This window comes from Rhineura floridana, chromosome 6 (genome assembly GCF_030035675.1).
Source record: "Rhineura floridana isolate rRhiFlo1 chromosome 6, rRhiFlo1.hap2, whole genome shotgun sequence".
Taxonomy (NCBI): Eukaryota; Metazoa; Chordata; class Lepidosauria; order Squamata; family Rhineuridae; genus Rhineura; species Rhineura floridana.
In genome coordinates, this window is record NC_084485.1 from 148,392,775 (window position 1) to 148,418,996 (window position 26,222).

At 41.0% G+C, this 26,222-nt stretch overlaps 2 protein-coding genes and 1 long non-coding RNA gene across 5 annotated transcripts in view; 2 read left to right on the forward strand and 1 right to left on the reverse strand.

Annotated features, from left to right (window-relative positions):
• The window catches only part of NIBAN1 (niban apoptosis regulator 1), a 112,265-nt gene extending 106,402 nt beyond the window's left edge, over positions 1–5,863 (forward strand). For both annotated transcript variants that reach the window (XM_061634045.1, XM_061634046.1), the window contains one exon: positions 515–5,863. In XM_061634045.1, coding sequence (XP_061490029.1) covers positions 515–1,980 — 1,466 coding nt within the window. In that variant the 3' untranslated portion in view covers positions 1,981–5,863. The remainder of the gene's footprint in view (positions 1–514) is intronic.
• On the reverse strand, positions 4,039–12,128 carry LOC133388008 (uncharacterized). The gene is made up of 3 exons (XR_009763621.1): positions 11,952–12,128; positions 10,405–11,413; positions 4,039–10,136 (listed from the first exon to the last, which is right to left on the reverse strand). It is a non-coding gene; the product is annotated as an uncharacterized LOC133388008 (long non-coding RNA).
• The window catches only part of EDEM3 (ER degradation enhancing alpha-mannosidase like protein 3), a 52,919-nt gene continuing 37,963 nt past the window's right edge, over positions 11,267–26,222 (forward strand). The window contains exons 1-5 of one of the 2 annotated variants that reach the window (XM_061634048.1): positions 11,267–11,402; positions 17,475–17,520; positions 21,931–22,031; positions 23,109–23,148; positions 25,489–25,601. In XM_061634048.1, the coding sequence (XP_061490032.1) occupies positions 11,353–11,402; positions 17,475–17,520; positions 21,931–22,031; positions 23,109–23,148; positions 25,489–25,601 (350 nt within the window). In that variant the 5' untranslated portion in view covers positions 11,267–11,352. Of the gene's footprint in view, positions 11,403–12,290; positions 12,629–17,474; positions 17,521–21,930; positions 22,032–23,108; positions 23,149–25,488; positions 25,602–26,222 lie in introns of those variants that run through there. The other variant, XM_061634047.1, reaches the window with a different exon arrangement.

Genomic DNA, 26,222 nt, shown 5'->3' on the forward strand with positions numbered 1-26,222 from the left:
CTTTCCTGTGATTTCTACCCTCTGGAACAAGTATGCTTCATCTGATAGCCCTTCAGATATTTGAAGATCACTGTGATGCCCTGTCACCTTAATTGTCTTTTCTGCAGGCTGAACTTTTCAGGGGGTGGAAACAGTCTAGACTGCTAAAGCCACACCCTATCACCCACCCAATCTCTGGCCCCTTGTCTCACCCACCCAACTCTTGATGCCATTAAGCCCACATCCATGTCCTACTTCTGTTAACAACATCCAGCAGGAACCTTTGTCCCTTTACCTCAAGTCAAGCCCTTTCTCACCCCTCCTTCCTCAACACTTGGCCAAGCTTACACCAAATTTAATCAAGAGTGAAATTTGGGGGGGAAAGTTCCAAAAAATTTGTAATCGATTTGGGAAGGAACAGTTCCCTTTACCTGGATTTCCCAGGACTGTGTGTTCATTTTCCTGCTCTTCTGACCATTCTTACTCTCTTATGGCTGAATCTTTTCCTTTTTAAATTTTTTTATCTCCTGCGCAGTGATAAAAGAGGCTGCCCACTTGAAGAAACACAACCTCTATGAGGAAATGAACCTGCCTTCTGAAAGTGTATCCAGTTTGAGTGATCTAAAGACCCCTTCGGGATCAGCACAAGCCAGTCCAGCAAGGAAGCCATCCACCAACTTAGAGATATTGGCCACTGACACTCAAAGTAATGAAGTGTTCACACCAGAAAAAATGGCTCAGGATGGATGCCATGAGGCTACAAAGGTGCTGGGCAATAAAGAAGGGTTTTCTGCTCCAGCATCTAGTATTGCTACTGAAGCAAGGGAAGAGGGGACGGTTTCAGATCTTGGAGGCAACTGGGAGTCACCCTCTGTGATACTTGGAGCTGCAGATGAAAAGAGAATTCCTCAGCTTCCTATTGTGGTAGAAACAAGTTTGGGTGGAAGTGCAGGAACTTTAAATAAGGAACCTGTGGAAGAGGAAAAGCTTCCAGTGACTGATGGTGTGAATGAAATAAGAAAATTACTGACACTGATAGTTGAACTGCCAGCAGATGTTCCATCTGAGAAGAATGAACAAGTTGTACATGAATGTGGGGTTATAAAGCCACAGGAATATGCAGAAGAAACGGATAAGGAAGACAAAATGAATACAAAGGAATGTCAAACATGTGAGATGCATGAACCTTCCGAAGTACCTTTTCCTCTCAGCATAGAAGCGGCCGATATAAACAAAGCGGGTATTTCTTTTCTACCCATTGTAGAAGCTGACTATATAAATGTGACAGGCATCTGTGGGGAAGGAGGCAACATCACTCACATGGATCCCTTCAAGTTGCCAGAAGAACTAGGTCTTTGTCAAACCTCAAGGGCAGAGTCTGAGACAAAGACAAGCATATGGTATACTGATGTGAAGAGTGGCAGTCCTGATCACCAGTCTCAAACAAAGCCATCTGTTGAAAGTGGTCAGTCTGGCCAGACAGAAGAAGGCCTTTCCCCTTTTCATTTTGTCCCCATAGATGAAAACTCACAATTGGAACAACATGCTGAAAGTAGAAAGCTTAACCTGGGAAAAGAAGAGTTTCCTTCCCTTCAGTCAGTTCCAGTGGATGACAATTCCCAAACATGGCAATATGTTGAAGATTCAAGATCTGACTTACAGAGAGCAGGACACTCCCCTCCTCATCTTGTCCTGACAGAAGTGGATGCTGCATTCTTCCGAGGCTGTCCTGATGAAACACAAGAGTCCATTTTGAATATTGCAAACTTAGCAATAGAACCAATTGATCGGCCAGTTTCTTCAACAGTAAAAGAGACTGAAGGTAGCAATCTGGGGGAGTCAGTGCATTTAGACTCCAAAAACTTCACCTTTGCTCAGAGGGATGAATTTAAGCAAGCAGGTGTGACCTTGCCAAGTGCAGATGTTGGAAATACAACAGGTGAAACAGACAGATGGGAAAATGCTGAGGGAAGCTGTCCTGAGTCACAATCTGAGAAATAAAAAAGGTTATTTTGGATATCTAAAGCCTAGCCCTGCCTTAAAATGAGAAAAGATTTCTCCTATTTGAGAGCACTCATACATTTTGAATCTGCAAGTCTTTGAGAATGTTGATTGTTTGAACCATCCAATTTTTATCAGTTACTGCTTCTTGTTACTCAATTCATTCACACAACTTGGAAGTGGACTACCAAAGACTAATGACTGTCACTGAAGTGGTGAAGACTCGAACAACTTATCTCTGATATGCTGACAGAAGTTTTTAAACCTTTGAAATTGCTTTAAAACTGAGAATATTTACAATTAATGACCCATTCATGTGGATGAGATTAGAATAATGAGTCAGTAAAATTTAGAAGGACTGGATCAAATCAAGTATTATTAAGGGAGAGTAAAAATCTGCATGAAGCAAGCTAAGAAGAAAATGCAGGGAAATCTTCAATGAAGAGGTAAAACGATTTCTTGTTGGAGTCTTGCACAGCATAATTGTGCATATAGGTTTGACCTTTGATAGCTGGATAATTGCTTCTGTATTTAAAAGCTTTTGACAATGGAGGGGTCTGATTCCCTTCCTCTTTTTGTTGTTGCTGTATTTAAAACTGCCAGAATAATTGAAGCAGGTTTCTCTGTGCCATTCTTCTGCACCTATTGCAGAGCACTTTATATCTTATTTTCAAAGAAAATTAACAGATATTTACAGTATCTTGTATCTATGCCAAGGTGCTTTAGCCAGGGCTGTAAAAAACCAAAAACAAATCAAATTCTGTGTCAACAGTCTAAGTTCCCTACCAAGAAGGATTGTGCAGCCTGTATATGCTATGCCAGTTATCAGGATCTGCATATTTCTTACTTTACATAATTTATTCTGATCCTTCTAGTCATGGAGCTGTGCAGGTTCTCAGATCATCCCAGTACCTTTTTACTTATTGGACACAATGCTGGAAGCTAGAAGCAGGCTTACTTATTACGGAGCAATTGAGTAACATTGCGCACTAATGTTTTCTTGTATCTCTGTAAGTAAAAGGGCTAGAGGTTTACCTAGACACAAGCATATGGAGCAGATTTGGGGAGGGCGGGACAGGAGGGTGGGACATCCCATTGTGCAACTGGAAATTGTTGGATAAGGGGCTTGGATTGCATACACCTATAGTTTCATTTTTGCAGTCACTACTGTGATGATAAGCCATCATTTTACTATTTCTAATTTATACATTTCTAATGTTGGAATATTGAATGGTTGGCATATCATGGCAGTAATGACTGCAGCAATATCCTACAGGTTACATGCTGAATGGGTTTTTGAAGATATTTTAATCTATAGCTAAACTCTTCCATTTCCCCACATGTGCAGAGCTCAAAAAGTTTTCATATAGATGTGTGCTAGGAACACTGAATTATGGCAGCTGGGCATACTTATAGGACCCTTATTTGCAATTAGCTTTACAGCTGCCATGGTCAGCATTTTCTCTCTCATACTCTCTGTCTTGCCCCTGGTTTGGCAACTGGGAGAAGGCAACTGGTATTACTCAGATTTAGCTCTGCAGTCTCCAGTTGCTGATCCCTGTTTTTGGAATACACCAGGGGTGCCTAACCCACACCTGATATACCCTCTAAGCAATTTTTTCTCCTCCCCAAGACCCAACTGGTCTTGGTGATAGCAGTACAAAAGGAAAAATTAAAGTAGGCACAGTACTGGAGTGGTTGGAATGCAGTGCCCTGATGAGGATGCAAATTGCCCACACACGGGTCATTGGATCAATCATTTGACCAAAGAGGGGTGATAACCCCCCTCTTCAGTTGAGCTGCACAGATCAGCTGAGGAGGTGGGGCTGTCTGCTTTTGTGTGTGTGTGTGGTCTGTGAGCGCATACGAGTGTGTGTGATGGCTACACGCACTGCTGGCATATGCCCCTGGAGAGTTGGCCAAGGGTGAATGCGGCCCTCAGCCAAAAATATTGGCCACCTGTGGTGTACAATAAATTGTGAAATTCAGTTGAGGTGTGTTTTTAAATTTTAGAATCAGAAATACCAAAAATATTTTAACTTGTAAATTTTTGTCTAACTTTGGAATGCAAATTATTCATGCCTTCAGAAATATGTCTTTTCAAATATACTTTTTGTTTTTCTAAATAGGAAGTCAGAAAATAATTTTTGCTTTAACAAAAACATGTTCTATACAGATTAAAACAAGCACTAACCACTATTTCATGGAAAGTTGTCTCATAGACAAGGCATACATTCATTTACACATTCCAGTATTTTTTTGTGTGTAGTATAACTTTCCTTTGGGGGGAAACCCTTAGAGCAACCATATTTTTCAATAAATGATTGACTGGGGGGAAAAAGTTGTTTTCTCCATGTCAGCATAACATCAGAAATTTAATGACAAAGCTTCATCTCTATGCCTGCAAAGCAGTCACACATATCTGGAGACTTCCAAAAATGGCAAAGCTGCCATGAGCAAATATGGTGAAGTTTTAAGTAGAACTCTTTATACAAAACAAGAGGCAACTACAGAAAATGATGACCTATGCTGGGTTCCCCCATTCTGTAACATCTAGTATAACTTACCTTACGCCCTGACAGCATTATGCTATGCTTTTGCCCACCTCGGCTCCACACCGTTGGCAATGGGGACAGGAAAATGATCAGTGTGATGATGTCAGAACATGAGGTAGGCTGTGCTAGACTTTGTGGGAGAGAGGTAGAATTGATACAAGTCTGTTGGCAAGTAAAGGGTTCCTGAGAGTATTTTTTCCATGGCAGAGTTACAAGGCCAAGACGCTCAGAGTCCGTGCAGATCTCAAGGACAAGTATCCAAGGCAACCAGCTGGCCTTATCTATAAGACTTGGCAGATCTGGCCAGTTGGTGTGGGGGTCGAGGAGTTTGTACAGAGAGAGAGCTTGTGATATATTCTATTGTCAGTAAAGTGACTCTTAAAACTTATTACTTGTCTGGCTCATTGCATCAACTGGAATCTAGCCTGTCACTATTCTGTTCTGCATCCTGGGCACCTGCTTGCGCCAGATACAACATCCAACAAAGTCTACCATTTTCATCAACAGTTTTGTCCCATGTTTCTTACGTTGGCTGCTGCCTTCACACATAATGGTAAACCATAAACTTATTGTGCACAATCAGCTAGTGCACCCTGCTTGATCATTCCAGCTTCTCTCCTCCTCTTGCACAAATGGGAGCAACAGAGCACAATCTTTGGCTTCCTGTAATGTCCAAAACTGGGATCATGGTTTGTTTCACCCTAAACAAATCAGTTCCAGGTTCGTGCATCATGGTAAGCCAAAAACCATGGTTTATAGCTTATGCTAGCGGAGGAGCAAGACAGGAGTGATCATGCAGTATGCACTAGCATACCGCTTGTTCACTATAACCTGCAGATTCTGGTTTACCATGATGCGTACATGCTGTAGTTTTGCCTTCAGTTTCTGGAGCTCTAATAAGCTTATTTGCAATCAAATCCTAACTGTTTTCTTGGAAACCAGTCCCTTTGGTTTTGGTTGAGCATGCTTTTCACTTCAAAAGAAATGTGTCTAGCACTGTAATCTTACAACAGGCAAATCCTTAATTTTTCTGTTTATTTTTTCTTGTTAAGGGCTTGTTGGGTATTTGACTAACAAACTCAGATTTTAAGTTGTGTTCCCTGCCTGCCCCCTTTCCTTAATTCAAAAATTAACTTTAAGAAGCAGCCAATATGTAACAACTTCATGTGTAAATAATAAATTTCCTAAGGCGGTATGTTCCAGGCATCAGTTAGTGTTCTTATGTGGGTTCTTTATTTCATCTAATTAACTAGTATGCGCATGGAAATTATAAAACAGTGTAATGCTCTTAACCTTTTTCAAGTGCTTATGCCAAAATAAAATATTGTATCTCCTAGCGTGTGTTTCTTTGAAAGATGATTTGTTACATATGAGAAATTGTAGATACCTCAGCCTTTCTTCATGCTTTCTAGCGAGGTCATATTCTAAAAGTCTTAATATTTCTGGATAAAAATTAAATAATGTTAGCCCTGAGACATGGTCAAAATTGACTCAGTTTGATCTACCCAGAGCAATCTACAAATGCATACATACCCACAATCATTCAGAGAATATAATGGTTGAGCTAACCCATTAGTACTTTTTTCTCCAGCTGCTCTGATTGGTGAAATGGCTGTCAAATTACTACAACCAGACGGGTTCATACCTTACATTTTCTGCATAAATGTTTTCTCTGGGAATGTGAGGATACTTTGTGTACAGCAAATATGACCATGTAAATAAGTCACATGTTGAAAGTCACATTATTGGATTGATTCACATATTGCATTCTTCATATGAATTATCTGGGGACGGTCAGGGTCCTTTGTGTGGAGACAAATTTTATAAACTAGTCCTTAAAATTTTACAAAAATGACTGGACTTTACTATATTTGTTCAATGACCCAAATAATTTCTCAGGATTTGAAGTGAGACAGTTCATTCATTCAAACCATCTTCAAGTGATATGGCAGGAACCAACTGTGATAACATGAAGAATGCAATGTATGAATTGGCTGATCTACACATGCTACCACATCTCCCACAGCAGATTGTTCCAGCAGAAATGTCTAGGATTTCTACAATTTATATTTTTCTTTTCAGTCCTTACAATACGGATGGGAAATCTGTGGCCCTGGAGATGTTCTTGGACTCCCATCAGCTTCAGCTAATATGGCCAATGGTCATGGAGGATGGAAGCTGTAGTTCAACAAGAGAGGGCCCACAGATTCTCCATTTCTGCATCTGCATCAGCATTGTCTATTACCCACCCTTCACCCAAAGATCCTGGGGCAAGCTGCAATAGCTTTAAAATACAACATTAATTTAACAAACAAACAAACCTAAAATCCCAAAATAGGGTGGGTCCTAAAAATACATATCTCGGGTGTCAACGGTCAAGGTAAAGAGATGCATCTTCAGCATTCACCTAAAACTTGTCAGTGAAGTTACCAGATGAACCTCAATAGGGAGGAAGTTTCACAACTTAACAGGCTGCCACCATCTGAACTTCTGAGGGTGGCAGAACTACCAAAAGGGCCCCCTCTGCTGATCTCAACACCTGAGAGGGTCTGTAGAGAAGGAGGCAGTCTTTCAGATGTTTAAGATCTAAGTAGTTTAGGTCTTTAAACACTAGCGTGAGCACCTTCAATTACACCCAAAAACTAACTGACATCCAATGCAGCTGTTTTAAAACAAGGGTTATATGGGATCTAAAGGGAACCCCAGCCAGTAATCTGGCTACTACATTTTGGACCAGTTGAAGATTCTGAGTTGTCTGCAAGGGCAGCCCCACAAAGAGCACATCACAATAATCCAGTCTGGAAGTTACCAGAGCGTGGAGTACTGTGGCCAAGTCATCTGTGTCAAAAGGGGCTGAAGCTGGTGAACTAGCTGGAGCTGGAAAAAAGCACTTCTAGCTACTGAGGCCTCCAGTGACAATGTTGGATCAAAGAGTACCCCCAATCTGCAAACCTGTTTCTTCAAGGGGAGTGCAATCCCATCCAGAACAGACCATCCCCCACCTCCACATATGAGAATTCTGGACACATAACACCTCTATCTTTTCAGGATTCAGCCTCAGTTTATAGACCCATATCTATCCCTCACCACCTTCAAACACCGGTCCAGCACCTCAACTGCCTCTCCCAATTCAAATGGAACAGGGAGATGGATTTGGGTGTCATCTGTGTATTGATAATGTCTCACACCAAATCTCCTAATGGCAGCTCCCAGCGGCTTCATATAGATGTTGGGACAAAATGGAACTGAGGAGGACGTGAGGGTCAGACCAGAGGAAGGGAAATCTTCCCCCTCGCTACTCCTTCATCCAGAGTGTCAACTTACATGAATGAAATTTAATCTGTTGAATTGTCTCATCCTTTTTTGAGAGATCGCCAGGAATACCAGACTCAAAAGCTTGCCTTTGCCTGTAGTTACAGCCTCTTTCACTTGTGGTCTGTCCTTATGTTCTGATTCATCATGAATTGAACTTCTTTGCTAATGACAGTAAGCTCCTAAGCTCGGCTTTGATGCTGCATTAGGTATCTCAGTTTTAGATTCCACCCAGAAAACAAACTTGTCCATACTACAAGTTTAGGGAAGGGCAGAGAGAAAATAAATATTTTAGGGTGTGTTCCTTTATTCCTTCTCGAGAGTCCCTCTTTCTAGTCTTGTTCCTGACCTTTAGATTTTCCTTCCTGTTGAACAATCAAGGGAGAACTTATTAACTGGCTGCTATATAAAGGGCTAACTAAGCACTTGGAAACTAACTGTGGAAAGCAATTTTGATTTATTTTTTTTTACTGTTGCTGGGTTGATTTTTCTGTACAGAAACCTGAAAAGGCCTCATGCTGAGCTGCATGTATTGGGAAAATCAGAAATTAGCCTTGAGTTACAGCCTAGGTGGCCAGCCAGCTAGCTGTAGTGTACACAGCAATATTTCTATCTCTCTAGGGCTATTTTTATCCTTTGCCATCAAGTACTCAAGAAAAAAAACAAAAATAGCCACCATAATTGTGAATATAGTGCGTGCTTTGAAAGAGTAAAGGGCAACTTATGGAAGCTATTTTTTCCAGCTCACTTTATGTTCTCATGGTATTTCATCCTTTAGCAATAAGCATCTAGTCCTGCTGTACTCATTATATTAACTGCAGAATAAACACTTTTTACTGCAGGCAAACATGTTTCTTTATTGCTGGCTGGATAGAGAATACAATTTAAACTAAACCTGAAAAGCAAAGGAGAGTCCAAGGCACGGAGACTAACTCTAACCCATAATACTAACCTGGGCTCCTACTGGGAGGAAGGGCGGAATATAAATCTAATAAATAAATACATTCAAAGGTCTAATATTTAACTCTTCAAGGATCATGTTACTATACAGGCTGTTTTGTTCCTCCCAGGATCATTTAAGTAGTTATAGGGCGATTGTGATCATGAGAAATCCACCCTTAGTCAGGGAAAGTATTGGGTGAGCAGACTTTTGGGAGCTTTTCCAGATGAAGCTTTTGTTGTGCGGTCACCCTGCCTTATTCATTGAATTTTTCAGAGGGTCCTATTCTCATCCTGCCCTCTGGGACCCATTTGGATCAAGGTGCACTTTCTTTGTGTAATTTACACATACGTAGACCTACAGGGATGTCTTTATAGGACACTGTCACAACTTTTAGCCAGTACAAGGTTGCAAATTTCAGCCAGTTACCACTTACAATTTCCTTCTGGGGAAAAACCCAGCGGGGGCCAAATACCCTAGAAGTCCTGGGGACAAACTTCTGCCTTCTCTTGTGTAATTTACACATGAGTAGGCAGGGTTGTTCTTCAAGGACATTGTCACAAACTGTCACCCGTACAACGTCCCCAAATTTCAGCAAGTTACCACTTACCGTTTTACTTCTGAAAACAAAAAATCCCACCGGCATCCAAAAATAGCCCAGTTTACTGACTATGCATGGAGAAGGAGCCAACGTATACTGCTCAGAAAAATTTACCTCCTCTGAATAAGTGTTTTTTGGCTTAAGGTGCTTTGGTAGTGCCAAGCACACTTGTGGTGACTCCCCCCAAAAATGAGGGGATACATCCTATTATTGGAAATGTAATTGGGGTTCAAATATACCCCCAAGTCAGGCAAGTGTGATTTTTTAACAGTATGGATTAAGGTTTAAATTGCTCCTGCTGCTAAAACAGCCTATCATTCTTTAAATGGAGGTTGTCATTATCTGTCATGTCACAAATTAAAAAGTTAATTCCCCCCCAAAATCCTAGGGAGGCAAACCACAGCTCTAGGGGGGCAGTGCCCACATTTGCTTTTCTCTGGCTACAGGACTGACCCTGCAGAACACCACAGGACAGCTCCCATGGTGCTGAACAGTAGCCTCCCATAACTACTTTTTGGAAGTGGCCCTGGAGGTATGAGAAGAGCTACAGTGCCCCCAACCTTCCTGAGGCGCTTTAGAAGGATACCACGGTCAACAGTATCAAAAGCCACAGAGAGATGAAGAACAAGCAGGGTCACATTCCCCCTGTCTCTCTCCTGGCAGATGTCATCAACCAGGGCAACCAAGGCAGTTTCGGTGTCTTCCATTGCAACAGTGGAAGGTGCATCTTGTGTTGGCGTTCTCTTACCTGGACAAACAAAAAACAATTCTAATACATCTTTAATGACTATTTAATATTATCAAGACATTCAAACTGTTGACTCAGAACTCTTACGTTTGCATATTGGCAGTTTTAGCACCTGAAATGTATTAATTTGGACTTCAATTTTAGTTTGCAAAATTCAAAACCTTAATTCTAAAACGCAATTCCTACCCATTTTCTTCCCTTTTTTTTAAGGTGATAAAGCTCTTGCCCTATCCACCCCCTTATATTGTAGTTAAAACACTACTGTTACCTGGGAAGCGCATAATACTATGAGGCAGCTGCTCCCATTATTCTCCATCCTTTGGGGTGGGTGGGGAAAAATCTGTACATGAGGTTGTTATATTTAACCCTCACAAGAATTTTTTGTTACACTGAACAAGAATGCTCCGCAACCAGCCCAGGGCGGTCTGACCAATCCAAGCACACTTTTTCGCGGAGTGCCTTTCTTTATGTAGCCAAAACTGCGCCCCCAAACAAGCGGGAGGTAGCAGTAAGTTTGAGGGAACCTCAAAACAAGAAACAGCTTCAGACCAAAACGCTAAAAAGGGGAGTGGCGAGAGGAGCCCAACGAGAAATAAGCACGATTGGTGCCATGTAATATTATCTGTACGGAGAAAAAGAAAAAAAGTAAAAGTTTTTGTGGCTTTTTGCAGGGTGGGGTAATATTTAGGAAGAGGACATAGCTGGCTGGAACACTGAACCAGAGCACTCCACCCTGAAAAGTTTTGTTACAGATCAGTTTCTACTTTTTCTGGTGACGATGCAGAGAACGTAAAAAAAAACATCTCCCGCTTCCTTCGGCAAGGGCATGCATCTGATTTGCATGAAGAAGGTCCCAGGTTTAGTCTCTGGTGCCGCCAGGTAGGCCCAGGAATGTCCCGCTAAAATCCTGGAGATCCGCTGCCAGTCCGTGTGGGCAACGCTGAGCTAAAGGATCTGACTTCCAGTGTCCTACATTCCCCCTTTAGCAGGTAACCTCTTTTCGCAGGGGTGGGTGGGAAGGAAGAGAGAGGAACTCTACTAACGATCTCTTCCTATAGGGACATCAATCCAGACCAGGACTCTCTATTAAACTTCAATTCCCAGCATTCTGAGCTAACGACCGGAAATCCTTGACGCGTTGTATGTTGGGGTTTGTGGCTTACAGTTTAAGAACACAGAAAAAATGTGAGAGCCTGTCTCATCTTCCAGTTTCCATATGCTCCTTTTAAAAAACCGCAAACAAACTGTTCCTTCTCCGGGATGGAGGTGAGAGCTGCCTGTGGAAATAATGGAGAAAAAATGTAGTTGTGACCGAGTAGCAGGTGCTGCTCTCCAAAAGATGGTAATAAACACCGGAGTTTGTAGTCACTCTCAGTGGTGTAAAAATATTTTTATGTGTGTTAGTTTTGAAGCATTTTACAGTGCTACGTGCCTGTATGAATGCGAGGTTTCTGCTTGCAACTGAACACTGGATTGGGGCTAGGAGAGCGACTGAAGAGGCAAGGTTACAAAACAGCATTGCAGGAACTTGACAGTGGTTTTGTATGAGGGGTTGGAAGTTCAAACCAGCCTGCCCCTCCGTGTGCAATACCAACAGTGGACTACATCTCAGGGCTTTTGTAAACCATTCTCTCCCAGTCACACCACTCCTACCTGCAATATGAGAATAAAAGACTGTAGCTACGAACTGGTACCTGAAGGTACCTGGTACCTGAAGGCTAGTTTTTAAATCTTTGAAAAGTAAAATAAGAATAATATCAACAGGAAATAAGACCTGAGTCTTCCTAGAACATGAACTCCTCTTTTTGCACTTACGATGTTTTGGGGCGGCCGCACGAGTGCATAAAATCCTGAATTCCTCTATTGGTTTTTATTGGCCGCTCACATTTCCGCCCTGGCGAAAAACACTATAACTAACATGACCCCGAAATTTCCAATTGGACGGTGAGATCGGGTTCTTTTCCTTGTTAACCCTACCTAGTCAGTGCATGACAGCCACGTCCAATGTCGTCTTTTTTTGGGGGGGGGGAGGTGTCTATTTGTGCGCGCGCACATGTGTGTTCGGGCCACGTATCCCTGTATCCGGAATCGTGTAACGTAAAATCAGGTGACACAAGCCCTTAATTCCCATTGGCTCTAAGGTAGCATTTCTGTCACGTGACCGGGAAAAACCCGGAAGTGTCCTAGCGGCCAGATCACGGTTTCCTTGGCTACGCAAGAGAAAGGGGGAAAAAGAGCAAGAGCGAAGGGCTGGTCCTTTCTTATGTCTCGGCGGTAGCGTTGAAGGGATGGAACAGAGCCGGGCCTAGCAGGGCAGCTGCCGCCGCCATGAGCGGAGTAGCCGTTGGCAGTGACGGAAGGAGCGGCGAATTCCCACCAGGCCGCTGGGCTGGCTGGAAACTGCTGGCCTTGGGTCTCCTCTCTGCTTCTTCTGTGCTGGCGGCAGCCCCCACCGTGCAGGCAATGGGCAGGGAGGAGAAGCGTCGCCTCGGGTAAGAGCGGGAGAGGTAGGGTTGGGCCGACGATGGCGGCGGCTTTCCCCCCAACGCCAGACTTACTCTACTTCCTGGCTAAGGCCTCCCTGTCACGGTCAAAGAAGGAAGTGGGGGTGCCGTCCTTTAACCTCACATTAGAGACCTTCATGCCGTCAGTGGAGCAAAGAGGGAAGTACATTAATTGTGTGAATTTGGAAAGCAGGTCAGTAAATATGACGCTGTCTATCCAGAGAGGATGCCTTAACCTTGCAAATAAGCCCTCACCTTGGTTATTCTTAGATCACTTCTCCAGCTCCTTTCATCAGCACATCCTTTGAAAAATTTCACTGCCTGGAGGCATTTCTTGCTTGTCTCAGATTATTAGGCATGTATGTATTTGGAGGTCTGGGATATAGCAGTTCTGTCAATCAAAGTGACAGATGCAACATCTGTGTGTCATGTTCTGTGTCAAATCTGCCCATTTCCTAAAGAAGTGCCATTCTTGAGGAAAAGCTCAGAATTGTTGGGGTAGGGGACAAGACAGTTGCCTTTTATAAGTTCTCTATTTATTATGCAAAAGTCTCTAGCTCTAAACAGTCCAGACTATAAGTATGTTGTGGCTCTTTTGCTATCTTGGTTGGGGTTTGGAGGAATGGCACTATGCATATGTTAGGGTTAAGTCTGAGCCTAAAGTATCAGTGACACCTACACATGTTTGTTTCCACTATTTATAAAAGAGAAGTTAGCAATTCCAAGGGGATTAAAAGTTTTATATTAGTAGGCATATCCCTGTACACATTAATCTTATATGAACAGTCAGTTATTAGCTATTTGAGACTTGTTTGCATATCTCTGATCTTTTATGATTGGAAGAACTGCTTAGATCTGATCTGTGCACTTTTTCCATACAAGAAAGTGGCTTCCTGTTCCATGGATAAATGTGCACCCAGATTATGTAAACAGCAAGAGTTGAAGCCTCTCCTGGCAGAACTCTTTCACTTCTGCTTGTGGTGTTTGGTTTTATTATTTATTTTTTAGTGTATTTTACCCATATTTTCAGTCAAAAAGGCTCTTAACAGTAGTTTACTCAGTATCAGTAAGTGCAAGTCCCTGCCTTCAGGTTTACAATCTTAAAGGCATGACACGCAAGGAAAAAAGCCTGGGAAAAGAAGAGGGAAAAGCAAGCTCAGGCACCAATTCTTAAATTTACAAGTCTTGTAGAGGCATAGCTGTGGAGAGAAATTGACTGTAGACTCTTTTGCAGAATCATGGAGTCATCATAAGAAGGAACTTCTATGGCTCTTGGGACAGCCTCACAGGGAACAAAGGATTATAATCTTAGCTATTTATGATATTTGCTGCCCAATAACAAAAGTTCTCTGGGTAGTTTGCAATGAAAATAAAACCATTCCAATCAAAATTAAAAACATAAAATCTGAATCTAGCATAAAATTATCAGCAGAGTATAAAACAACATAATCAAACTTACAGGAGCACCAAAATGTAGTAACATATTTTTTTCATTGCGTGGTATCCAACTAATGCATTCTGTCAGTGCAAGGATATCTCCTAGCACAATAAAATCTTCTCCCCCCATGTGTATCCCCTAAATCTGTCCTGGGGGATCCCCCAACTTTCTGGAGCAAATTTGGGGAGGGTGCACGAAGTGCACGGTACTAGGAGTGTGACATCCCTTTGCGCAAGCAGTTATCTTTGTGATGATGGAACCAAGTTACTTAGTGCTTCAGCGGATACAACCCATTACATTTACTAATATTTTGTAAGACTGATTCATATTGTTGCTTGCCTTCAGCTTTCAAGGTAGCTTGTGCTAGAAATCTACTAAATAAATAGAAGCTGTGTTGCTTTGATTATGCTAATTTCAAAACACATCATTAAATCAGATTCGTAGCTGTGACAGTTCTGGTTAATGAATATATGGAATTGTTCTTTTCTGGCAAAGTATGTGAAGGTGCAAAGCTCAAGCCTATGTAAAGATGACACACAGGAACTCGTCTGAATCAAACTTTGGTGATTTTGTGCTCTCTCACATACGTGCATGTACAGGTGATACCAGCATAGTACAAGGCACTACATAAAGCCTGTAAACACCATTTATTGGATACAGAATTTAATTTGACATTTTTTTGTGGGTAACGTTTATAGATTCAGGTGCATATCGATGATCACTTAATTGGCCATCAAAATACTCAAATGACTTAAGGGATAAAAGGAGATATGGGAGGTGTGTTTTATGGTCTTAAGTGTAGTGTATATGTGGAGAGGTGATTCAAATTGCATGAACTGTAAGTACCAGTGGAAAGATACTATTTCCGTCTTCACTAGGGATTGGACAAATGTACACGGCAGGCAGATGCTCTTGTAAGAATGTTGAAAAGCCCAACTTTCACAAAGAAAGAAAAATAAGAATTAGAAGTGAGACAGTTTTGAATATGTGATAAGAAAAACGTTTCATTCTAATAACATGCTAACTTTCTGGATTAATCTGGGGATATTAGGATCGGTATAGTCGACTTGCTGAAATCTGAAGTCATCAGAGCTTGCTATGGTCATAGGATTTCTTTCTGGACTGCATAAGTTACAATGATAGTTTACCATGATACCTTGCTTTTCGGCTGCTCTTACAATGAGTTCATTTCCCCCCCCAAAACTAAAAAGGCTTAGCATTTATAAAGAGCATTTCCCATTGATCATTTCAGATTTGTGGTAGAACAGGCCACCTGTCTGGGAAGAGGATAGGGTTTAGTAAGTTGGTGGTAGAGGTGCAGTTTGAAGCAGTTGCAGGGAGCAACAGAGGGCTATTGCCTTCATGTGCTGGACTTCCTGGAGGTATCTGGTTGGCTGCTGTGGGAAATGAAATGCTGGACCATGTGGACCTTAAGTCTGATTTAGCAGGACTTTTGTTATGAACTGGGTTTTTCCTGGTTCATAGCTTGGCCTCTTAGACTGAGGAGTAGAGCTAGCAATGCAGCTGAGTTGGCATGTGGTATGAAAATCCATCTGTATTCATCTTGCTGGTAGAGATCAGAATCATTTATTAATACTGTGCAGCACAAGTCTGTTACTGTGTGAGTTGCATAGGATTACAACCTAAAGGTATAACCTTACCCAAACTTGGCAGTAAATCTCATTGAACTCATTGAGACTTACTTCTGAATAAACATGCATATGATTAGGGTGTAAATTGGTTAAAATATTGCATGGTTAAATACACACCAACAGTACCCTGTAGTGTCTGTGAAATAATGAACTGAAAGCTCCTGTGAAGTTTTATGTTCCATTTAGCCACTAAATAAAATGCTGCAACTTTTATATTTTAATTGGTGTTTAGAACATTTTCAATCTATTGCTTTTAAGATATCTGCCAAAAAGTTGATAACATATGGTTGTGTTTTAGATGAAGGGGACAGGACAGATTCTTAAAGAAAGAGAATGTGCTACAGTATGTGATCATATCATATTTGCAAGCACACACAGACAAACAAACATTTACAGAGCCACTCCGTGCATGTTTCCTGCATTCTGTTAAAACTCTTCTCTGAAAGCAAAAGATGGAAGCACTGACAAAAGTTTGAGGGATTTTCTGAAATCGTCAGTGTTGGATGTTCCACTCATCACACCTCCTGCTTTGGACAAGTATTGCAAAATATACAGCACTAATCTACAGTGTAGGAGGCCTTCCTGAAAAATAGCTAGGGCAAAAGAAAGCTAACATTGTTGAGCTTATGCTACTTGTTCTTAGATGTAAGGGACACAGGAAAATGAAATGGAGAAAAGTGCCCCACTAGGCTATAGGCATGCTCTAGGAAATGAAAACCCTGTGAATAACCCCTGATGGGCTCTTTAAGCTATGTTAGTCCAAGTGGGACAGGATATGAACCTTTCTGACTTATTTATGCCTCCTTCAGAAATTAGAGGACATAAGTAAGGATCTTTTCCTCACATTTGCAAACCATAGACTTATGTCACAATTCTAGCTGAACTAAGAGGATGACGGTATCATGCAAGAATAGATGGGGATGCACATCATCCCCCAGTAATGTAAAGTGCAGATAAAAGTGCAAATCTGGAACTAATTGGAATTTGTGTTGCAATGTGATGGCACATGGAAAGCATACTGAGTGGGTAGATCTCGCAAGCTGGCATGAGAAGTTTGAGTCTTCTGTATAGTTCCTTTCATTCACAGGGCAGGTTTCCTGAGAAATCCCAGGATAGGAACAGCACAGTTTTTGTAGAACTAGTCAGCCTTCCCCAGCCTGGCTCTCTCTAGGTATTGTGGACTGCAACTCCTACCCTCCCTGCTAATTGACCATGTTGGGTCTGAACTGAGCATCCTTTGCTTTTTATGTTATAGCTTGAGGTTTTACTGTTTTTCTTTCACATCCCAAACTGACAAATATATTACTGGCATCTTTTCTCTAGGCAGATTGTTTACTAGGCCACTGTAGATGTTTATTATAATTTTAATCTCTTGGGGCAGTGGTGGCTGATGCCAACTGAGGCTGGTAAAGAGGAAGGCGGGGAGTCCAGGCGGTAGGTAGAGCCAGAGCTAACGACAGGCAGAGCCAACTAATTCTAGTTTGTCCCTATCCTCCTCCCCGCTGAGATCTGCAAGAACAAAACTAAGGAGGAGGAAGGTGATGGGTAGTGCCACTTACTTGGAAGTAAGAAAGGCAGGCAGGTGAGGGCTGACTGAGGGTAGACTGAGGTTGGTGAGCAGCACTTCACTTGCCCTAAAGGATCAGCCTCGACTATTTGGTGTTTTCTTAAACTTGTGAAATCTCATGTCCAGAGGAGTTTTCAACTGACTGGCTAAATCATTCTGTTTTCATCTTTTTTGCAGGAATCAAGTCGTGGAAATGTTTGATCATGCCTATAGTAATTACATGGTGAGTAAAATGGCCACGTATAATTTTTAATATTAGGTTCCTTCTAACTGACTCAATGGCCCAGTTCATACATCACATTAAACAATGGTTTAAAACAAACTATGGTTTAATGTGAATGAGCAATGTGCTGGTGCATGGTGCTAAAAGTTCCGGTTGCTGCTTTAAGAACATAAGAAGAGCCTGCTGGATCAGGCCAGTGGCCCATCTAGTCCAGCATCCTGTTCTCACAGTGGCCAGCCAGGTGCCTGGGGGAAGCCCGCAAGCAGAACCCGAGTGCAAGGACACTCTCCCCTCCTGAGGCTTCCGGCAACTGGTCTTCAGAAGCATGCTGCCTCTGACTAGGGTGGCAGAGCACAGCCATCATGGCTAGTAGCCATTGATAGCCCTGTCCTCCATGAATTTGTCTAATCTTCTTTTAAAGCCATCCAAGCTGGTGGCCTTTACTGCATCTTGTGGGAGCAAATTCCATAGTTTGACTGTGCGCTGAGTAAAGAAGTACTTCCTTTTGTGTGTCCTGAATCTTCCAACATTCAGCTTCTTTGAATGTCCACGAGTTCTAGTATTATGAGAGAGGGAGAAGAACTTTTCTCTATCCACTTTCTCAATGTCATGCATAATTTTATACACTTCTATCATGTGTCCTCTGACCCGCCTTTTCTCTAAACTGAAAAGCCCCAAATGCTGCAACCTTTCCTCGTAAGGGAGTCGCTCCATCCCCTTGATCATTCTGGTTGCCCTCTTCTGAACCTTTTCCAACTCTATAATATCCTTTTTGAGATGAGGCAACCAGAACTGTACACAGTAGAACATAGACAATCAAGCCATAGCCCAAATCTAGGCTTGTGGTTTGTTTCTCTCCAGACAAGAGGTAACCAAAGTTTGTTCTTGGTTTGCCACTTGTGATTTGTTTGGAGGAAATGAACCACAAACCCACGTTCATATGACACAACAAGTCAGACTCAGGCTTGTTTTCTGGTCACAGTAGCTTGAACATTGCTCATGCACATTAAACCATAGTTTGTTTTAAACTATGGTTTAATGTGACATGTGAACTAGGCCATTCTGAGATAAATACCTAAAGTATGAACATGCAGTCAGTAGATTGGTGAACTTCATTATTATTTTTTGGTTGATTATAACCTCGTAATCTAATCCTAAATATATTTAGAAGCAAGTTCTAGTGATCTGAAGTGACACTTTTAGTTCTGAGCATAGTTAAATAGAATTAAACTCTATTTAGAAGTTTCATTGTTTTTAATGTAATTTCTTCAGTTGATCTCTCTTTAGTTGATTTCTGTTGAACCTCATAACTTTTCTTAAAAGCACTGTATATCCTTAAAAATTAAAAACAAATACAACTAGTTTTAAATAGTGGAATCTGGGTCCTTTTTTCTTTATTGTGCAATAAGAATTCAACCATTTAATATTCTATATTTGGAATCTTGTAATTTAATGCTTTCGATAAATGCTTGTTAGACAGTTATGTATACTTAACATTTCCTATATATGTTCTTTTGATATTTTTGTTGTACACTAGTTCAGAAACATCTGTTGGAAAGCAGTTTATAAATCTTTAAAATGAAATTATAACAACCAGTCTTTCTTTAGGCTAGTGCTTTGGTTTTCTCACTAGCTGACAAAAAATATACAAATTATTAGGGAGAATATGGCTGTAATCCTGTGTATTCTTAATGGATTTCCTTCTGAGTAAACTTGTGCAGGTTTGATCTGTAAGATTACAGCTTTCAACTCTCATAGACCTTATTCAGTCATTGCACTAAACCATAGCTGAGGAAGTAAAATTATGGTTTGGTGTAATGTCTGTATTAGCCTATTGCAAGGCATGGTTTGTTAACAGACTTAAACTGGAAACCATAGTTTGGAGTGGATTAGTATGTTCTTACAGTTTGGCATGATGTCTGAATTAAATTATAGTTGTGAATGTTGCACCACAGTTGGGAGGAAAATGAAAGCAAAAAAGCAGCTCTGAACCTTAATTTGTAAATATTAGGAAACTCAAATACAGTTTTAATCCATGGTTGGCATAAACCATGGTTTCGTGTGATGTTGAAACTGAGCCATAGAACACAACAATTTTTTATGAATTTGTCCAAGTGTGATCACCTCAGGTTTTTTATTTGCCTTCTGATGAAACTTGCACCTGCTTTACCCATATATGTAATATACACTAAAACTTATAATTAAAGTCAATAGCAATTTTTTAAAAAAACCCAGTAGAACATTTAACACATTACGAATACTATTTTATCCCCTCGAAATCCTTGTGATGCAGATGATTACTCCTCATTTTACAGATGAGAACTGTGAAGGGAAAAACCTGCCTAGTCAACGAGGGTTCTTGCCATGACAAGAACTAGCATAGCACTGGTGCCTGGGACTGCAGATTGTGAGCCAGGAAGTTCCTGGTTGAATCTCATCACTCCACAAATTCTCTGGTTGCTTGGGCAAAACACTACTCTGCCTCTGTCCAGTGAGGGTAATAATAATAATCTTCTTAACAGGGTTGTGATGAGAGTTATTGACATAATGCATGAAAAGCACTTTGAGTATGTAGTTAGTACAGGTGGATGCCTGCCACAACAAAATGTTGTAGTGTTGAGTGCTACTGTTCAAGTTTCCAGCCCACTGAGCATGGAATGGATGCACTGGTTCCTCATCCCAGCTACATTAAAATCTTGGATCTATACTTTGATTTCTCTGGATAAATTTCACTTTTGTTCTTGGGGGCATATAAATATCTCAGTGGGTTCCCAAGTGGTGTTGGACTACAACTCCCATCATTCTTGGCCATTAGCTAAGCTGGCTAGGGTTGATGGGAGTTGTAGTCCAACAACATCTGTTCTCTACCCTTTCATCTGTTTCTCTCTTCCTCTGTCTTCCTTTTCCATCCACTCAGTTTCACTCCCCCTAAAAAAAACCCCTCTGGTTGTTAGTTTAGTGTTCTCAACAGTCAGTATTCTGTGGGTACCTTTTTTTCTAAACATGATTTTTACTTAAAAAAAAATTCACCAGACCCCAAGGTTCTCCTAAGTTTGCTGATACCACTTCTTTGAGTTGAGTTCATTTCAATTTGACTGCCGTTGGTTATGTAGCCCAAGTATTGAATATGAATTAGAATATAGCATTATTATTATTAAGAAGCAGCATAGTACAAATTTACATTATCTGGTGTGAAATACAAGTACATATTGTCACTTCCTTTATCTAGGTATTGTGTGTTGCACACTGATATTAGCTGCAATGCACAAGCAAGAGCTTGATCCTTCCTTGCTTATTGACCTGCTTGTGCATATTTTGTAGACGCCAGCAGCACTTTTTGCCCACGTGTAATATGCATAAGTAACACTATGTGGTTGTGTGTTTGGGAATAAGATGTACATAAAATGCAGTCTGTGAGACGATGGTGGGAATTTGTATCCTAGTTGATGTCTGTTATTTATAAGGTGTTGGGAAAAGTTCTTCATTATATTTTAAAACTGAACCTCTATTGTGGAAGGGAAACACCAGTGTCAGCTGGGATTGTTCTCTTTGAATGGAAACAGTGGATTTCTTGTCTACATTTGTAGCATGAAATGTTTGGGTTATGAGGAAGTGTGACTTGGCATATCCGGGAAACTTTAAAGTCAAAAGGACATTTATTTGTCACGTGTACTAGCGTGTTAAATAAACAAATTGTATTTCTTGGCAAGCAAGATAAGGGATTTAAACTTTGCCTGATACAGGCTGCTAGAAAGTGCCGATTTTTACTGCTGCTTTAACATTTTTTTATTTTGAAGGTATATTGGTATGATTTGCTGGATGGGAGTATCCGTTATATTTTGCTATATAACAGAAAGCTTTTCTGCCAGTAATTAACAGTGCAAACCTATTCAGCCAACTTGGATGTAAGGCTTGCTGAGTTCTTTGGGGCTTATTCACTGGTTAGGATTGCAGCATAAAAATAGCCGTTTTCCACTGGGGTTTCATAAAGAAATGTACTGGGCTCATAATCTTGCACCAGTGTAAACTGTACTGTTGAGTTTTCCACACTTCAGGTTGCTCAGGCTGCTGCAGAGGACGCTGTTGATGGCTTCTGCCCATTTTCTTGTTGCCTTTGCCTTGTCTGCAAGCTTTGTTTAGGCTGTGGCTTATGACTTTTGCCTTTTGCATTTCTGTGTATATTCCATGTGGAAAGCGTTTTTGTTAGCTCATCAAGATATTAATTGAGTCTGCTAAAGGAGCAGAACTCACTGCTGCATTTTTCTTGCAAAGGCAGGCTGCCATGATTGTATACGCAAAGTGTGTACATTTTCAGATCTCTTGTATGCAACATTGTGTGGGGCAATATGGCCTACTTGCCACTGTGCAATTAATTTCAGCATACTCGCTTTCCTTTTTTGCCAAAAACAGGAACATGCGTACCCAGCTGATGAGCTCATGCCTTTAACTTGTCGTGGAAGAGTTCGAGGTCAAGAACCAAGTCGTGGAGATGTGGATGATGCCTTGGGAAAGTTAGTACTTCAAAATAATTATGTTTCTGTGAAATAATAAAATTTTCTTTACAAAGTGATGCTGTAGTTATGTGCTTAGAAACAGACTTAAATGTAGATATTGGATGAATAACCACAGAAATGAATTTGACTGAATGGAAGACGTTCTGTTGTGCAAACTGAAATCCTTTGTGCCATTGGAGCTACAGTGTTGGAGATGGCCCTGTGTACTTCATAAACATGCAAACAAATTTATTTTATTTAACAAAATTTATATACCGCTTGATTGTAAAAAACCTCTCAGCAGTTGGTTTCTACACTCTAAGGATATAATAGTGTGAAACGAGCCCAGTTTCTCTCCTCCACCACTCATGGAATCTTTGGTGTGAATTGGAACCATGTATGGGGGCCCTGCTCATGCAATCCTTCAGGCCTTTTTTTCCCCCTTTTTCTTTTTTGGCCGTGGAAAGATTGCACAAACAGGATCTGCTTGGGAAGTCTTTTGTGCATGGAGGTCCTTGCTTATACCAAGGGTTTTATGCATGGTAGAGCAAGGCTTTCCTCCCATTATCACACAGCTTGTAATGCCCACATTGTGGAGCCATGGGCGAGTGCCACTTCCTCCTTCACTACAAAGATTCTGCTTATATTGCCTGATGGCTGGAATAAATTACCATCAGTTTCTTCCCCTGTTGAACTTATTCAGATAAATTTATATATACTTAATGCACAGTGAACTCTTGTGTATTTGGCCTAGAAAATGTATACCTTGAATTGTGGAATTCTGATATTTTTGGTGGAGAAGCAAGGAACTGTCAGTCAGCATATGTCTGGAAGTGGGTAAGAACACATGCACATGGCATTGGAAGTTAAAAGGAAAATGTAAGAACTACAAACAGCAGCTTGTTTCATTAGCTGTGAGGACTGCAAAGAACCCTGATTTGGTACATGCCACACCTCTGGACCAGAGCTTCTCAGTTCAGTCTAATGTCTTCTTAGTAATCGATATGTCATACTGTTTCTAAGATTTTTTTTAATGCTTGCTACAAATAAAATCTATTGGGTTCTAATGTTTTCTTGTTGCCCCTCCCCACTCAGGTTTTCACTGACACTAATTGATACTTTGGACACTCTTGTGGTAAGCTTCGTCTCCATTGGCATGTTTTTTTCCCCTTGGGCTTTCATTTTTACACTTTTAAAAATAAATTCTTTAATGTTTGTGTAACTTCTGATTTAAAATGACTTTAATCAAATGGCTTTAGAGACGTTTCCTTAGAAAAGCAGTTTGAGTGTTACATTGCTGATGTGCTACAAAAAAAGGGGTTCCCTAGTAGTCAGAGCTAGGGTTACTCCTGGATGATTCAAGAGCATTTCCTCAGTGAGTCTGTGACCTGGCCAGCCTGCTTCCTGTGTTCAGCCCTCTCCACTTGCATAGCATCAACTCCGCTGAACTAGAACCCATCTCCTATCATCTTGTACTTGATCTCTTCCTGCTTGCATCATCTCCTTGCTTCTGTATCCCATTTCTTTTTGCCCAACCAGACCAGTCAGTAGGGACTGTGGATGCTCTCCAAATATGTGGGTCTGATGCTCTCTCTCTCTCTCCCCTCCCATACACCTGACTTGCAATTCAACCCATACTTATTGTGGCGTTACAAAATTGCTAAATAGGCTTGAGCAGTGAGTGACGTCGTAAATATGCATTGAATTGCCAGGTAGGTATTGGATAATGAATTGATCATGCACCTATCTTTGCATTTAGCACCCATGTTCTTAATGTGCTAATTTAGCCATACAAGTTGACACTTGGAAGTCAATTTCAATTTCTCATCGTGTGCTTAGTGTTCCTTGCTAATAGGAAAAGGGCAGCTTTTTCATGTGCAGAGTATTTTACATACATTATGTAATAGATGTTCAACACAACTCGCTGGTTCTCTTTACTCAGGCTTATTGCTGCAAGTTGATCATAAAACCATTGTCCAACTGCTAGCGTTATTAATTTGCATGTACACTTGGAAGTCTGGAGTTGCACTATGTGTTCCTTATTTTATTTATGAGCGTTTATAAATTGCCTAATACTAAAAAAAAACACCAACCAATAAACAAAAATAACAAAGACAATAAAATAGTATCATAAAGACAGCATTATATAAATGGGAACATATAAAAACAGGAATTCAGAAATAACAGGGTCCAACCTTATGGTCAGGAAAACCTTGGGTAAAAAAATATGTCTTTGCACAATGTCTGAAGCAACTAATAGATGATGCTTCATGTATGGCAGATGGAAGGGCATTCCACAGTGCAGGAGCAATGGTCATTTAGAGGACCCCGCCATGTAGGGTGCAGTGTTATGAATAAAATTTCCCCAGATGATCTAAGTGATCTTACAGACCTATACAGGGGCCTGTATATTATATTGGAAATTAGAAGCTTCCTGCCAAAAAATTGGTTGACTGGTTCTGATTGATGTATGTAATTACCCTTTCAATAATATGATTTTGAAAACTCTGGAAGGCACTTCTTAAGTTATTCTTCAGGTGAAACACCATATTTTTTATTTTATTTATTATTTAATTTATATCCTGCCCTTCCTCCCAAGCAGGAGCCCAGGGCGGCATATGTTCCTTAATGTGGTGCAGTGTCTGGGAGATGCTTTAGCCTCTTTCTTTTTTCTCACCAGAGCAGTTGTTTTGAGTATTAACATACATACTTGGTGACTCTGCATCAGTATACATCTTGAGATGGATGGGTCATCTAGTCTAACCCCTGCCCAAGACAGGACAGGATAACCTACTTATCCCAGCAAATTTCTGTCCAGATTTTTCTTGAATATCTCCAAAGGGGTTCCCCTTTGATTGCTTGGTAGTTTGATGGGAGCTGGTTGAGTTTAGTGACTGAGCAGTATGAGTTGGGAAGTCCCCAGTTAATATCTCGCCTCAGTTATTAACTAACGAGGTAGCTTTAGGCAAGTTGCTGTTTCTCAGCCTTAGTTCTCCACCTGCAATAAAAGAGATCATAATAATGATCTACTTTATGGACTGACCTGCTGAAATCACGACTGAAAGGGGCAATACACAGTTCTTAAGACTCCAGTCCACTTTCAAAGATCATTTTAGAGTAACATACCTAAAGGGATTTCCTTTAAAAAAAAAAAATCACATCTCATTGTCTCTGAAGATTTTCTAATTGAAATACATTGGATAATCAGTCGTCTTTCTGACGGAATAAAATTTCTCTAGTTTGAGAATTGCACGCTTATTTTTGAGTTTCCAGATATACAGCCCACGGGGCATCCCTTGGTAAATTCCAAGCCTGACCTGTGCCAGACTTCAAAGAAGCTACTCTGACATGTCCTTGGGGCTACTGCACCATTATAACCCTTAATCTGCCTACATACATAATACTTTGTTTCATTTTGAATTTATCGTGTTTTAATATGGGGTCACATTGTTTACAACTAATCTTTTTTTTGCAGGTGTTAAATAAAACCAAAGAGTTTGAAGATGCTGTTAAAAAAGTGATCAGAGATGTTAATTTAGACAACGACATTGTAGTATCAGTGTTTGAAACTAACATAAGAGTCCTTGGGTAAGTTTTGTGCCAGAGGAAAAGGCATCACATTTCAGTCTATCCGGTAGTTATTTTTGTATATGCTAATTGGAGGTTAATATGCCTGTTCTGGTAGTATTTTTGCAGAGGTAGGGAGCTTTTTCTGGCTGGAGGACCAGACCCTTACCTCCCCACCCGTTGGCCAAATTTGACAGGTGAGCAACCCCAGTTGTCAGGACGTCAATGCACAGGGCTGTTTGAAAGCCATGTGCAAACAGCCCTGCACTGCTCTTTAAACTTCTGAAACCCAGAGGTTCAAAGAGCAATGAGAAGCTGCTTGCAAAAGGGCTTTAAAACAGCCCTGCACTGCTTTTTGAACCTCTGGTTTGGGGCTGATGGACGGCGGGAGCATGCCTTGCGTGAGCAAAGGGACAAATGAGTGGTCACTTTAGACTCCTGATTGTTCCTTTGAAATCCTCCCCTTACATACCCAGCACAAGTGTAGGGTGGGTGGGCATGGCTTGCCCAAAACAGCCTCATGGGTCAAATGTGGAGGCCTGGTGGGCCAAGTTCCCCACCCCTGCCTCATGGTAAGTTTAGTGTTACATTTACCTGTGTTAGTTTTTAGTTTGCTGCACCCTTGTGTGCTCAATTCCTTAG